The sequence below is a fragment of the Muntiacus reevesi genome, chromosome 4 (assembly GCF_963930625.1).
Source record: "Muntiacus reevesi chromosome 4, mMunRee1.1, whole genome shotgun sequence".
In the NCBI taxonomy this organism is placed as follows: Eukaryota; Metazoa; Chordata; class Mammalia; order Artiodactyla; family Cervidae; genus Muntiacus; species Muntiacus reevesi.
Window position 1 is genome coordinate 75842604 of NC_089252.1, and position 16036 is coordinate 75858639.

At 43.9% G+C, this 16036-nt stretch overlaps 1 protein-coding gene across 1 annotated transcript; it reads right to left on the reverse strand.

Moving 5' to 3' along the window:
- Positions 1-14228: 14228 nt before the first annotated feature.
- LOC136166622 (large ribosomal subunit protein uL11-like) lies at positions 14229-14777 on the reverse strand. The gene has a single exon (XM_065933164.1). The coding sequence runs from the start codon at positions 14721-14723 to the stop codon at positions 14229-14231; it is 495 nt and encodes a 164-aa protein (XP_065789236.1). The 5' UTR covers positions 14724-14777.
- Between the last annotated feature and the right edge of the window lie 1259 nt (positions 14778-16036).

Below are 16036 nucleotides of genomic sequence, written 5' to 3' on the forward strand. Positions count from 1 at the left end.
ACACCTAGGACTGACCTCTTTTAGGATGGACTGGTTGGATCTCCTTGCAATCCAAGGGATTCTCAAGAGTCTTCTCCAACACCACAGTTCAAAAGCATCAATTCTTCTGTGCTCAGCTTTCTTATAGTCCAACTCTCACATCCATACATGACTATTGGAAAAACCATAGCCTTGACTAGATGGACCTTTGCTGACAAAGTAATGTCTCTACTTTTTAATATACTGTCTAGGTTGGTCATAACTTTCCTTCCAAGGAGTAAGAATCTTTTAATTTCATGTCTGCAGTCACCATCTGCAGTGACTTTGGAGCCCCAAAAAATAAAGTCAGCCACTGTTTCCACTGTTTACCCATCTATTTGCCATGAAGTGATAGGAGAAGGAAATGGCAACCCATTCCAGTACTCTTGCCTGGAAAATCCCATGGACGGAGGAACCTGGTAGGCTGCAGTTCTTGGGGTTGCTAAGAGTCAGACACGACTGAGCGACTTCACTTTCACTTTTTACTTTCATGCATTGGAGAAGGAAATGGCAACCCACTCCAGTATTCTTGCCTGGAGAATCCCGGGGATGGAGGAGTCTGGTGGGCTGCCATCTATGGGGTTGCACAGAGTCAGACATGACTGAAGCGACTGAGCAGCAGCAGCAGCAGCAGATGGGACCAAATGCCATGATCTTAGTTTTCTGAATGTTGAGCTTTAAGCCAACTTTTTCACTCTCCTCTTTCACTTTCATAAAGAGGTTCTTTAGTTCTTCTCGCTTTCTCCCATAAGGGTGGTGTCATTTGCATATCCGAGGTTATTGTTATTTCTCCTGGCAGTCTTGACTCCAGCTTGTACTTCTTCCAGTCCAGCATTTCTCATGATGCATATAAGTTAAATAAGTGGGGTGACAATATACAGCCTTAATGTACCCCTTTTCCTATTTGGAACCAGTCTGTTGTTCCATGTCCAGTTCTAACTGTTGCTTCCTGACCTGCATGCAGGTTTCTCAAGAGGTAGGTCAGGTGGTCTGGTATGCCCATCTCTTTCAGAATTTTTCACAGTTTATTGTGATCCACACAGTCAAAGGCTTTGGCATAGTCAAGAAAGCAGAAATAAATGTTTTTTCTGGAACTCTCTTACTTTTTCACTGATCCAGCGGATGTTGGCAATTTGATCTCTGGTTCCTCTGCCTTTTCTAAATTCAGCTTGAACATCTGGAAGTTCATGGTTCATGTATTGCTGAAGCCTGGCTTGGAGAATTTTGAGCATTACTTTACTAGCGTTTGTGCAATTGTGTGGTAGTCTGAGCATTCTTTGGCATTGCCTTTCTTTGGGATTGGAATGAAAACTGACCTTTTTCAGTCCTGTGGCCATTGCTGAGTTTTCCAAATTTGCTGGCATATTGAGTGCAGCACTTTCACAGCATCATCTTTTCGGATTTGAAATAACTCAACTGGAATTCCATCACTTCCACTAGCTTTGTTTGTAGTGATGCTTTCTAAGACCCACTTGACTTCACATTCCAGGATGTCTGGCTCTAGGTGAGTGATCACACCATCGTGATTATCTGGGTCATGAAGATCGTTTTTGTACAGTTCTTCTGTGTATTCTTCTGACATTTTACTTAAAAACAAACAAACAAACAAAAAATAAGACTGAACTAGAGAAAAGAAAGTCAGTCATTATCATTACAACCCTAAAGAGGTGGACAGAGTATATCAACTTCTTCCTATAGTACCGTCATATGGTTTGATTCTTGTATGTTGGTGTTGCGTGTTCTGTCTGTATCTATAGGTAGAATCTCCAGGGACAAAATGTTAAGTGTCACCATTGGGGCCCCTGAAACCCTTCACCCTACTCAGAGGAACAGTGTGAAAAAGATCTGTTAATGAGATTTATTGCTTATTGCTTATCTTTTGCTTATTTTAGAGCACAGACTTACTTTGAAATTCTGTTAAAGGAAATCAACAAAAATAAAATTTACTATAAATAAAAAATAAAATAAAAAGTAATTGTTTAATAGTCTCTTCAGAGTGGAAAGGTGATTCCACTCATCCGTAGAGGATTAGTAGACTGTGAGTACTCAAGTAAAGGAAGATAGATGGGAGTGGTAGGAGTCACGTCAGTTTTATAGTCTTTGGTTTTGGGTGTCTCTTGTGCCTTTAACTTTTCATTAGCTTTTTGCAGTGAATCTTTCTGTGAAGCTATTTTGGAATCTTCAAGCCTTTTGGAGGCTTCTGCATATCAACTAAAGTAATAAGTATCTCGTTTGGTTGATTTGATTTGGGAAACCTTGATTTCAGCTGTACTTTTTAAAAAAAATAATTTTAATTGAATTCTTATTCCCTTTTTATTTTAATTTTTTCTTTCTTGACCTCACTGTGTGGCATGTGAGATCTTAGTTCCCCAACCAGGGATCAAACCCACAGCCCTTATATTGGAAGTGTAGTTTTAACCACTGGATTTCCAGGAAGTTCCTCAATTGTACTTCTTGAATGAATGACATTGTCTAACTATGGAATGTTCTCCATAATGGCCATTGTAAACCGAGTTGTCTTTAGTAAGATTTTGACATTTTTGTATGTATCTATAGCTTCTAGGACCACGGTTCTTAGACACAAAATAAGCAGGTGTGTCAGAAGGTAGAGCACTCAGTTCTTTTGAACTTGAGGAATCTATTTCTACCTAACAGAAATGTACCACTGAGTTGGAGATTTTGTAGTGTTTTATGTTTTACTGGGCACCTCACTGCACAAAAATTTTCCGGAGGTTGGAGTATAACCTAGTATTGATCTAACCCACTCCTTAACCAATCTATCCTAGCATGGGGGTCTTTGGCTAGATGGCAAGCTCAAATAGCTTTTAGGTGCTCATTCTAAACCCATATTTTGCATCTTGGCCTTCCAAGATTCCCATTAACAATAAATCTATTTTTCTCTTAACTTATGTGTATGTATATCAGCAGAAACCAACAGTAACTAAAGAGGAAACAGACCTGTGAATGCCATCGGTAACCAAAGAAATGGTACTATGGACTGACCAAAGGCTAAGGACTGGTGCTCTGTTAGAGACTCCTGTTAGCCCAGGCTGCCCTGGTAAACCTGGACTGGAAAATCGATGAGTGCAACAAGCTCAGATGCAGAGGGAGAACTCAGAGTCACGAGAAGCTTACCCATGGACTTCAGAAGCAGCAAGAGGGAATTCCCTGGTGGTCCAGTGACTGGAATTTTGACTTCCACTGCAGGGGTCACAGGTTCAATCCCTGGTCCAGGAAATAAGACCCTGCATGTCCAAAAAAGGTTTCAGTGGTGCCAGTGCCTATTTTTTTGTTGTCCTTGAGGATGTTAGTAGACTCCCTTGGATCCTATTCTCATCACTAAAACTGTTAAAGAACAAATTCAATGAAGAAAATTTTAAAGATCTTATTGGTCTTAAATGGAAAACTCATGAGTCAAATAGCATACAATCTAGAAGACAGAAATGAGCTCCAAACAGTTATGCAAGGCAAGAGAGTTTATAGACAGAAGGGAGCAGAGACAAGGAAATTATACTAGGCAAAAAGATACGGGTTGTTGCAAGGTTGATTTCCTTATACAGGATGACAGGGGGTTATCAGGTAGATTACTGAACTAGTGCTGATCAGGAAATTCCTAATAGACTGGGACTGTTTTAAAATTCCACTTCTGGCAAAACCAAAACTTCAAGTTTTATTTTGGAGCTTAGCATGAGTTACTCCATTTTGGGCCTGCTGTCTGGTCCTTAAAAGCCCCATCGGTGAGCTTTAACAAGACTCACCTAATGGTTGAGCAAGTGATGTTAATTGCCAATCTGTGGGATCCTGGAGGAGTAGGTTTGGGGGTACAGAGGCTGCTTGGAGAAGGACTGAAGCCACATCAGGAGACTGCCTAGCGCCTGTAGGAGCAAATGTCCTCTATCAACAGCACCAGAGAACCTGGAGGGGGTGGAGCCAATGCTACAAAGACTGCCTGCTCCCATTGGAGCGCACGTGCAAGCTGCTGTGCCAAGGGTCCAGGGAGCTGTACTGGTTGTCTTCTGGTAGATGCATCCTAGTGCCAGGCCTCAGCATGTTCCCAGCTGATTTTTCAGTAGGAGGGATGTTCCATCTGTGACCTGAGGCTCTGCTCCACCTGTCTGAACCACCCTAGGTTCTTTTTCAATGTCCCAGCCACCAAGGATGGAAACAGAGAGTGGATCCTGGCACCAGAGAGCTATTGATGAGATGGAAGAGAAACCAAGGGCACAGTATAACTAAGAAGGGTTCAAGGGGTGATATATAAAAAGTGTAACTGTTAAAGATATGGTACAAAACCTCAAGGCTAGCGATATTTGAAATGGTAAAAACAAAGCAACAGGCCCCAAATGGAGTAGTTCATGCAAAGTGCCAAGTCACCAAAATAAAATTTAACTAAAAGTTTTGACTCTGCCACAATTGAGATGTTAAAACTAGTCCCAGTCCATCTGGAATTTCCTGATCAGCATTAGTTAGGTAATCTGCCTGACAGACCCCTGCCATTCCCTTATAAAGAAAGTAACCTTACAATCAACCCACTTTTTTTGCCTTATATAACTTCCTCATTCCTGCTCCCTTCTGCCTATAAAAGTCTTTTGTTTTGTAAAGCTCCTCAGGGCTCCTTTCTATCTGCTAGGCTGGCTGATTCCTGAATTGTTGAAGAAAGTCAACAAGCTCTTTAAAATGTACTCCATTGAATTTTGTTTTTTAACAGGAAGCTGTTACCACCTCTACAAACAGACTCCCTGACAGAAGCTGTAGCCTTCAGTTTAGGGACATTCATAGTCCAGCATACAGTGATCTGGGGGAGCAAGTTTCTAAACTTGAAATTCCTTCTGATCTGTCAGGGCCTGCCACTGGCATAACCCAACTGGAAGCTGGAGGGCAGTCCAAGAAGGTCAGTTTCCCAAGTCTTAAGGTAGGGTTGAGAAGAACCAAGAGAGAATATGGTGGTTGTGGGGCAGCAGTGGGGGACAGGATGCAACTGGAAATATCCAACACACCCAAAAGGAAGATAGGAACTGTTCGCCTCCGCCTAATATGTCCATTAATTTCCTTTTGAAATATGTGAAAGAAAAATAAAAATGAAGTCAGTATTGCTAAGAGCACTCACTCACATGGAGATGAGAGGGCATTGAGGAAGAAGGACTTATACACATCTCAGCCAGAATGGAATCTGAACTTTTGACTGCTTTTTGACTTAAAGCAGGCACAGAGAACATCTACACAATATTCCAGAAATCCAAGATATTTATCAGAACCTTTTCCTAAATAACTTATGACAGTCTATCCCTTAAGGGCAAATATTCCCTTTTTACATTAGATCCAATCATAATTCTTACAAGACAACTTTAACAATCTCGTGGTTTCTGCCTTTATAAGCCCCTGATTTTACCCAAGACTGTGTCTCCCAAATTGCAATTCCCCAGATCCCAAATAAAACTCTGTTCTGTGGACACAGAAAAATGAGGATCGCTAAGCCAAAGAGCATTGCTCACCACCCAATTCTGCAAGGGTTAAGTTGTAACCCACTGCAGTTGCTGACCTGACAGTTAAAAACAGGCAGACCCCATAGATAGCGAAAGTCGCTCAGTCGTGTCCGACTCTTTGCAAATCCATGGACCATGCTGTCCATGGAATTCTCCAGGCCAGAATCCTGGAATGGATAGCCTTTTCCTTCTCCAGGGGATCTTCCCAACCCAGGGATCAAATCCAGGTCTCCCGCATTGCAGGCAGATTCTTTACCAGCTGAGCCACAAGGGAAGCCTGACCCTATACATAGTTAGATGTATAAGAATTTTAATGACTCTGGATTTTTTTTAAAATCTTCCCATACATCGAAATCCACTAAAACCATTAACTTGAGATATCTGTTCTGTATGACCTGCAATATTTTCTTCTTTTGATGTGTGCATTTGAAATTAAGTACCAAGATATATGGACTTCCCAGGTGGCTCAGACAGGAAAGAATCCTCCGCAATGCAGGAGACCCAGGTTCAATCCCTAGGTCAGGAAGATCTGCTGGAGAAGGAAATGGCTACCCACTCCAGTATTCTTGCCTGGAGAATTCCATGGACAGAAGTGGACTACAGTTCACAGGGTTGCATAGAGTCACAGGGTTGCAAAGGTTGAGAGATTAAGACACACCCACCAAGACATATGCTTGACTACGTGTATTTCCTTGCCAAAATCATGTATAAACTGGTTTCTCCCCTCTTTCTTCAGAACAGTTCCTCAGAGCCAACTGAGAGACTCTTTCCTGGGCTTTAGTCTTCAGAAAGACCCCCAAATAAAACTCCAACTCACAACTCTCTCATCGTGTGTCTTTCTATAAATCAACAGTTCTTTGCAAACTTGGTACTGATTACTGTGGGACAAATAATGTTCCTGATAACTGGTCTCTCAGGGGTGGAACTGAAGGTGGCTGGGACAGCTGGAGTGGGGCTGGGAGTGCTGAACATTCATAACCATCCACAGAAAAGAGCTTTTTATTTTGTCCGAGAACAAAATGTTCCCATGAAAGAGGAGCTTGAGCAGGTCCTGTGTTTGGGGTGGACTTCCCAGGTGGTGCTAGTGGTAAAGAACCAATGCAGGAGATTCAGGTTCGATTCCTGGGTTGGGAAGATCCCCTGGAGCCGGAAACGGCAACCCACTCCAGTATTCTTGCCTGGAGAATCCCATGGACAGAGGAGCCTGGTGGGCTACAGTCCATAGGGTTGCAAAGAGTTGGACATGTCTGAAGCGACTTAGCACTACTCAGCAGGACAGCAGCTAACATGGACAGCACCCAGATTGCTGTGGTCCACCAGGTCCGGGAGATCAGCCCTCCAGCGTTTGCAGAGCTCCGGAACAGACTCCTCCTTCTGCTCTGTTCAGACAGCAGCTCTGTTCTGAAGTCCTGCCTGGCTTCCTGAAGCTCAGCCCGCCTCTGCTGCTACCTGACTTCTCTGAGAGTCACAGCACAGAGCCTGCAGCAAGGCCATCTCTCCCTGCCTCTGCTGGGAGCCTATCCTTGGAACTCTGGTTCCTGAGAGCTTTAGTTCCCTTCATGTCGGGCCGCTTGACTTGGCAGGAGCCAGGGCCGAGCTTCTCCAACTTGAATGTGCATATGAATACAAATCACTTGGAGTTACCCTGGTTTAACCAGTTGTTAAACTGCAGATTCTACTTTGGGAGTTTTCTGGAAGCTGGTAAAGACTGAAGAGGGAAATTTAAAACTTACACTCAGCTAGAAATAACTTCATGCTCATTCTGCTTCTGTAAGATGCTTGCTTCACCGAGATAGGAACAAGAAGACCTAGCGTCTTATAGTTATAAGATGTTCTGATAAGTATGGAATGTTCTGTTTCTGCTTCTAAGAGTTTCTGTTTGGAAATTCCCTGCACATAACCCATAATATCTCCCACACTCTGTAACTGCCCGTATCCCATAGCAACCAGGTAACCAATCAACCAGTGCCAACTGTAATTGTGTGTACTGACACTATAGCAATAAAGCTCACCCTGAACTTGGAAGCCCCCAGAACTAGAGCTCGTCTGGGACTGCCGGCTTAATAAACCTGAGTTCTCCAACCCTCCGAGTGTGGTGCTTAGTTTCTCGACGGTCCGACTTCTGCAATAAGACTATTTCTTGAGAAACTCACAAGTGTGCCCATGTTGTGTTCCTAAACCAGGCTTTGAGTAGGAAAGAACTGTTACTGTAAATCACTGACTTTTAATTTTTGCTGCTCAGTATAATCTCCTGGCTTGGAAAAGATCAGTTTGCTTTCCAATCCCAAAGAAAGGCAATACCAAAGAATGTTTAAACTACCATATAATTGCACTCATCTCACACACTAGCAAAGTAATGCTCAAAGTTCTCCAAGCCAGGCTTCAACAGTATGTGAACCAAGAACTTCCAGATGTTCAAGCTGGATTTAGAAAAGACAGAGGAACCAGAGATCAAATTGCCAACATCCATTGGATCAAAGAAAAAGCAAGAGAATTTCAGAAAAACATTCTACTTCTGCTTCATTGACTACGCCAAAGCCTTTGACTGTGTGGATCACAACAAATTGTGGCAAATTCTTGAAGAGATGGTAATTCCAGGCCACCTTATCTGCCTCCTGAGAAATCTGTGTGCAGGTCAAGAAGCAAAGTTAGAACTGGACATGGAACAATGGACTGGTTCCAAATTGGGAAAGGAGTACTTCAAGGCTGTATACTGCCACCTTGCTTATTTAACTCCTATGCAGAGTACATCATGTGAAATGCTAGGCCAGATGAAGTACAAGTTGAAATCAAGACTGCCAGGAGAAATATCAATAACCTCAGATATGCAGATGACACAACCCTTATGGCAAAAAGCGAGAATAACTAAAGAGCCTCTTGATGAAAGTGAAAGAGGAGAGTGAAAAAACTGGCTTAAAACTCAACATTCAAAAAACAAAGGTCATGGAATCCAGTCCCATCACTTCACGGCAAATAGATGAGGAAATAATGGAAACAGTGAGAGACTTTATCTTCTTGGGCTCCAGAATCACTGCAGATGGTGACTGCAGCCATGAAATTAAAAGATGCCTGCTCCTTGGAAGAAAAGCTATGACCAACCTAGACAGCATATTAAAAAGCAGAGACTTTACTTTGCCAACAAAGGTCCTTCTAGTCAAAGCTATGGCTTTTCCAGTAGTTGTGTATGGATGTAAGAGTTGGACTATAAATAAACCTGAGCACTGAAGAATTGACGCTTTTGAACTGTGGTGTTGGAGAAGACTCTTGAGAGTCCCTTGGATTGCAGGGAGATCCAACCAGTCCTAAAGGAAATCAGTCCTGAATATTCATTGGAAGGACTGATGTTGAAGCTGAAACTCCAATACCTTGGCCACCTGCTGTGAAGAGCTGACTAATTTGAAAAGACCCTGATGCTGGGAAAGATTAAAGGCAGGAGGAGAAGAGGACAACAGAGGATGAGATGGCTGGATGGCATCACCAACTTGATGGACATGAGTTTGATCTGTAAGACCCAAACGTCAGGTCTCCGCTCCGGAGAGGAGCTCCCGCGATTCAATAAACCAGTCCAGCAGATGCAATGTGCAAGAGGCTTTTATTGTCGGTTGAGCAAGCCGGGCGACTCCAGTCTCCTCAGAGGCAGAGTCGCGCCGTATAGCAATGCAAGCTGACTTTTATAGGCAGAAGCCACATTATTAGCACATCCAGTACAGTGAATGAGTAACATAACGTGTACCATATGGGTTATCTTATCTGTGTCCAGTACAGTGAATGAGTAACATACTGTGTACCATATGGGGTTATCTTATCTGTGAGTACAGGTGCTTGACGTCAGTTGGTTCCGGAAAACCGCAGGCTTGTTTGTGCAATTATTGGGAAACCCACAGACGTTCTGTTCACATACCTCTATCCTTATGTTGTAAGTGGAAGATTTTCTTACACAAGCCGGGGAAGTCCATGGTGCTTTTCAGATTCTTTCAATCAAGCTCTAGGAGTTGGTGATGGATAGGGAAGCCTGGTGTGCTGCAGTCCATGGGGTGGCAAAGAGTCAGACATGACTGAGCTACTGAATTGAATTGATAATCCCCTGTGGTGGCTTCCCAGATGGCAAAGAATCCATCTGCTAATGCAGGAGACTCAGGAGACATAGGTTTGATCCCTGGATCAGGAGGATCCCCTGGAGGAGAAAATGGCAACCCACTCCAGTATTCTGTGAAGGACAGGGAAGCCTGGCAGGCTATAGTCAATGGGGTCGCCAAGTTTTGGACAAAGCAGAGTGACTGCGCATGCATGCATAATCCCCTGGGGGAGTTTCTCAATTAAGTGCAAAATTGTGGGTGGGACCTAGGTGTTCCTGCTTCTTTGATTACCCAGATGGTCACAAAGTGTAGCCAGGGTTGACAATCTGAGGATGAAGGATCCTTCCTTTTACACAGATTCCCTGCAGCGTTGCTGAAGGGTTTTAATCATTTGCTTGTTTTCAAATTTAAAACACTTTAGCTTTTGACTTTGAAAAAGGAGGAAAGTTTTACCTTCCTTGTTTTTTACCTCCTATTTTGTTTGTTTGATTTTGGCCTTGCCACAGGGTTTTTGGAGCTCTTAGTTCTCTGACCAGGGACAGAACCCAGGCCCCAGCAGTGGAAGTGTGGAGTCCTAACCATTGGACCACCAGGGAATTTCTTTTACCCCTATTTTGAAAAGTGAAGAGATAAGTCTTGGTAAATTGAGGCGGGGGTGGGAGTTGCGGGGGCGCTCTGGACTGCGGCTAAAGAAAGATCATAGTGTACAACTGAGAATCAGCTGTGGCCAAGTGACAGAAAGAAAACTGTCCTCACGGGTGAAGGAAAGTTACAGGGCTCAAAATAGCCTGGAGTTAAAACTCCCCTCCAGGTCCTCCCCACCATTCTAAGCAAAACAAAGGGCTCTCTCACCCGGGGAATAAAAAAAAGGACATTAAGGCTGATTACACCCAGCTCCCAGCCAGTCCAGCCTCTGGCTGATCTCTAAAATTCCTTGCCCCAGCTGTTTAAGAGATAACTACTCCGAACAACCTTGGAGAAGAACAAGCACCCTTAATACAGTAGCTTTCCACATATATGCCTATATATACTTACTCTTTTCTTCAGTCTGTGTAGCAGTTCACTAATCTGACTGCTGCCCATTCTCACCTCATTGAAGTGTTCTGTTCCTGTAAAGTGCCGGTTGTTTTTCTGAACCTCGCCTTCTCTAACTCCCTTACCCTAGAATGGGATTTTCCACTCCTGGTCACAAACTCAGCCCCGCTTCATGGGAGAAAACAAGGAATCAAAAAATGTGTTCTCTTTTACAAAGATGATGTTTGAATTTTTAAAGTACTTTCTAACATAGCAAAGAAATACTGATACTTTAAGTAATACTTAAAAAGATTTGAAAGTGGAATTCAGCTTCTCCTCCCTTGCCAGGAATTCATACACATCCTTCCTCCATCCCTAGCCCTCTAAAAGGCCTCCTCTGTCTTCCTCCAAAAAGATGATGATATGCCTTTGGATCCAGGGATAAAGACAGGATCAGGAAGGCTCTCCGGGAGAGCCTCTATTGGTAATGGGTAGGGGATCCATCTTTGGGTCAGGTCATAGGAATGGGAAAGAGAGATTATGAAATATTTATTGCTGTATCCCAAGTGTTGTTGGATGGCAGGGATACTGAAAGATAACTGTTGATGGGGTGTGGTGATGGCCAGCAACTCGGTGGTAAAAGGATTTACTGAGTCAGAAGTGAGGGTACCAAGTGAGATTTATTGAGTACACTGCAAGGGAGCAGCAGGAGAGACCCAAAAGTGTCTGCCTCCGGTGGGGGAGAGAAACTGGGCTTCTTTTATGGTCCATTCTGGTCACTTGGGTTAATGTTCCACCCGTATGGTGGTTAGGGCTGGGTGTGTCATTGCTCAATCTTCCTGGACCACTAACTGCTCCTGACTGATGGTGATTTTTCCTTGGGGGAGGGTATGACTGTCTTATCTTGAAATGACTTCCCAAGCCTAAGATGACTGTTTTATTGTTAAGTTCCACAATAACCTCTGGACTGAGAAGGAGGTTTGAGATCCAAAAAATGAAGCAGGCAACTCCGTAGAGAGCAATTATGAAATATGTTGTGGGTAACTTGCCTACAGGAAGGATGAGGCAGGCGACCACCAGAGGCACTAGCAGCAATACTCAGCGTTGCTGAAAGAGGTGAGGAGGGTTCACACTGAATTGGTTGATTGAACCCAGGACACTTTGTCTCAAAATGTATAAATACTAAAGAAAATGTGCAAACACAAACCATACCATCAACTGGAACATCTCTTGAGCCGTGCGCTGCACTTCACTAAGGGAGTGGTGAGGGCGCTCTCTGCAGGCTGTTCAGCCCCTTCTGGCAGGGCAGCTGCTTCATGGAGTTGGGCCACCCCTGGAATCCCACTGAGGCTTGATATTGGATGTAATATTAATGATAGCACTTTGTTAAGCCTGTCCTATTTTAACAGTAAGATAAGTGAGTACTCATGTGAGGATGGGCAGCTCGGGTCTCAAGGTCACACACAGGGCTTTGGTAGTCAGGAGCTGCTTTCCTTAAGGCCAAAAGCCAGCTAGGAGTTGCCATTTGAAGGTGGTGTTTCTGGCAGCTGCCTTTGGTATTCATATGTCCCAAACTCAAGGGGCCTATGTATCCAAATAGCAGTCTCTTGTTGCTGTAGGCTCCAGTTATCACAGTAAGTCTCTCCGATGCATAGCTCCTGAGTTGGCAAGCTTCATTGGTCCGCATGACAGGGCCCATGCCAACGCATCTAGCACAACCTCCAGAGTCTGCACAACTTTTAGGAGCCCCATTCATAGATGGCTGTCTTACAGGTAACCTTGACATAAAGGACATTTGGTACCTGTTGCCTCCGATAGCCAAACAGGCCTAAGAGTTAGCTTCTTTCTTGGTGGAAGCTGCCAAGGACAGTGGCTCTTTGTTGACTTTATCAGGGATACTCCTCTGATGACTTGCCCAGGTGGCTCATAGTAACTGCCCTTTTGAGCAGGGCCCGCATCTCATCAGGGTTGTCAACCCTTCTGGCGTGTCGTAAGATTTATGACCTCACGTAGAGACTGGTCAAGGCCAGCTTGTTGGTCAAGCCAGTAATGAGGATGTCAACACAGTGGATGAAAAGTAATTCTTGAGAGGGACTTCCCTGCTGGTCCAGTGGTTGGGAGTCCTCCTTACAACTCAGGGGACGCAAGTTCAAGCCCCTGGTTGGAGAACTAGGATCCCACATGCTGAGGAACAACTAAGCTCACACGCTGCATCTACTAACCCTGCACGACAGAACTATTGAGCTCTCAAAATATTGGTTTAAAACAAGCAATTCTGAGGATGACTGGGTTGTTGCAGATCGAGGCCTACCACTGGTGGCGTATTGCAGAATGGAGATATTGCTGGACTGAGTTGTGTCCCCCCTAAATTAACAGGTTGAAGTCCTAACCTCCAATATGATTGCATCTGAAGTTGTAAAATGAGACATGAAGACAGAGTGTGAAAGTATGCTTCTTCTTCAAGACAAAGGAAGAATAACCCTAAAAATGACTGAGATCATCAGGGTTACTACTTGTTTCAGACAGACCAGACAACTCCCACAGAATTCACGGGGGCAGAGCCACTCTTAGGTTTGGGAGCAAGACTCCCCTAGAGCTCTATATAAGCCAGTGGATCCAGAAGGTGGGACTAGCACCCCTAATCCTGGAGAGCAGAGAACTGAACCAAAAAGAATTATTCTCGAGCCTTAAGATCTCATTTAACTAAGTTTTGAACTTGCTCAGGACCGAGCACACTTTTTCCCTTCGGATTTCTCCTCTTTGGAATTAAAATGTGAGATAATATACATTGGTCTCTTCCCCTAGTTCCTAGCACACAGCCCCTTAAATGCTTCTAATTTTCTAAGTGGTAAGAGCACCAGGAGCACCTTTTGTTCTAATATTTGGCATTTGACCCTGGTTCCTGACTCAGGGTTCCTGAAATCTTTGTAATTTACTAAGTGATAGGAACATTGCTTTACTTTTTTTTTTTTTTGGTTGCACCGTGTGGCTTGTGGGATCTTAGTTCCCCAACCGAGGATTGAACCTGGCCTATGCCTCCTGCACTGGGAGCACATTCTTAACCACTGGACCACCAAGGAAGTCTCATCTTTCATTCTAATAAAGCAACTCTGCGTAGGTTCCCGGATGAGGGCTGGTCACAGGAAAGACAAAACCATGATTCAATCTTGACATTTTCAGCTCCCCTTGACCCCACCCAGTTCTCTTAATAAAGGAGATGCCTGCATGATGAAGCCTCCATAAAAAACCAATAATACCAGGTTCAGAGAGCTCCTCAGAGGGTGACACATCCTAACTCCAGAGACACCAGCTCTTGTGCTCAGGACCCTCTCAGATCTTACTCTATGTATCCATCCTCATATCCTTTTATAAAAAAAAAAAAAACAGTAAATGTAAGTAAACTGTTTACCTGAGTTCTGTGAACCACTCTAGCAAATTAAACCCAAAAGGGGGTTGTTGGAACCTCTAATCTACAGCTAGTTGGTCAATAGAGCAGATGATAACCTGGGCTTGGAAACAGTGTCTAAAGTTGGTATCTGTGTGTATCTCGTGAGACCAATCCCTTGACATGTGCAGCTTTTTTTTTTTTTTTTTGGTTGTCAAATGATCCTTTATTTTTCTTTTTCCTTTGCAGTTCTTAGCTAGCTGGGCACTCCACTGCACCACTGTTGATATCTATGATGTCATGAGGGTGGCGGCCATCAACATTGCAGCCCACAGACTGGGCGGTCCCCAGGATCTCTTTAATGGTTCCAGAAAGTTCTCTAACTAGAGACCGGTGCCACATCTGCCGGGCAATGTTGACGATCTCATCAAAAGTGATGTTTCCACTGTGCTTAATGTTTTTCTGCTTCTTTCTGTCCCTTGGTGGTTCCTTGAGGGCTTTGATGATCAGGGCAGAAGCAGAAGGTACCACCTCAATCTGGGCTTGTCTGTTCTGAATGGTCAGTTTCACTGTAATCCTCAGACCCTTCCAATCACCAGTTGCCTCGGCTATGTCATCACCGACCTTTTTTGGAGACAGGCCCAAGGGGCCGATCTTGGGGGCCAGGGCAGACGTGGCACCGACTTCCCCACCAGTGCACCTCAGGTACACGACTTTGATCTCGTTGGGGTCGAACTTAGGAGGCATGGTGGAGGCGGCTGGTGTCGGATGAACCCGGATTCGGGACGACTGAAGAAAGTTGCACCTTCGCCTCCTCCTAGCCGAAAGCTGAAAGTGCAGTTTGACACTGTCTCCACAGTGTCAGAACTGGGGTAAATTGTGGGACACCCAGCTGGTGTTGCACAGAACTAGTGTGGGGGAAATTACCCACATTTGGTGACCCCAAATATCAGAAGGGAAATGTTCTGTGTAAATAGTAAGGAAGACACAGAAGGGAAACACAGGAGGGAAGGACTATAGGTTTTTATCGACATCCAATGTCTACCCTATGAACACCCAGAATTGTACTTGGGAAGCATATAACCTGTCTGGTTTTACAGGTTCACAGCTGAAGAGGAATTGCCTCAGCTTAAATTTGACCCATATCTGACTTAGATAATGTTTAGAAGAGACTTTGGACTTCAGACTTTAAAGTTCATGCTGAGTTAAGACTTTGGGGCTGCTCAGGATGGAATTAATTTCTTTTGGAGATGAAAAGGACCTTAATTTTGGGAAGCCAGAGGCAGAATGTATGGACTGAATGTCTGTTTTTGAAATTCATGTGTCAAAGCCCTAATCACCATAATCCACCTAAGGGTGATTCTATGTAGAGTTGGGCTTTGGGGAAGCAACTCGATTAGTTTATGTGGGTAGAGCACTCATGATGGAGTTAATGTTCTTATTAGAAGAGGAAAGGACTTCACTGATGGTCCAGTGGCTAAGACTCTATGCTCCCAATGCAGAGAGCCCAGCTTCTATCCTGGGTCAGGGAACTATATCTCACATGCTGCAACTAAGGTCCTGCATACTACAACAAAGATCAAAGATCCCATATCTGCAACTAAGACCCATGAAAGCCAAATAAATAAAAACAAATACTGAAAAGGAAAAAAAAAAGAAGAGGAGGAGGAAGAGACAGCTGCTCTCTTTCTCTCCAATATGAGGATAAAGCAAGAAAGCAGCTGGCTGCAGCCAGGACTCAAAAGGATTTGTACCAGAACCCGACCATGCTGGCAACTTGATCTTGGATTTCCCAGCCTCTGAGGAATAAATATTTGTTAAGCCACCACTCTATGGCATTGTATTAAGTAATTCCAACTAAGACAGCTGCTAAAGGTATGTCCCTCCCAATACCCTTCCTCCCAAAAAGGGATCAGGCCCAGTTATCTTTACTCTTCAAAGAATATCTCCCTTATTATGCCAACTCTTCCAGGTAATAAAAGAGAAACAAAACTCCCAAATTAATTTTGCTAAGCAAATTGAATCTAGTTCTGTACTTCAAAAATAAGATACAATCACCA

Excerpts from the sequence above, each read along its gene's own strand:
- LOC136166622 (XM_065933164.1), bottom strand. The coding sequence starts at position 14,723 with ATGCCTCCTAAGTTCGACCCCAACGAGATCAAAGTCGTGTACCTGAGG.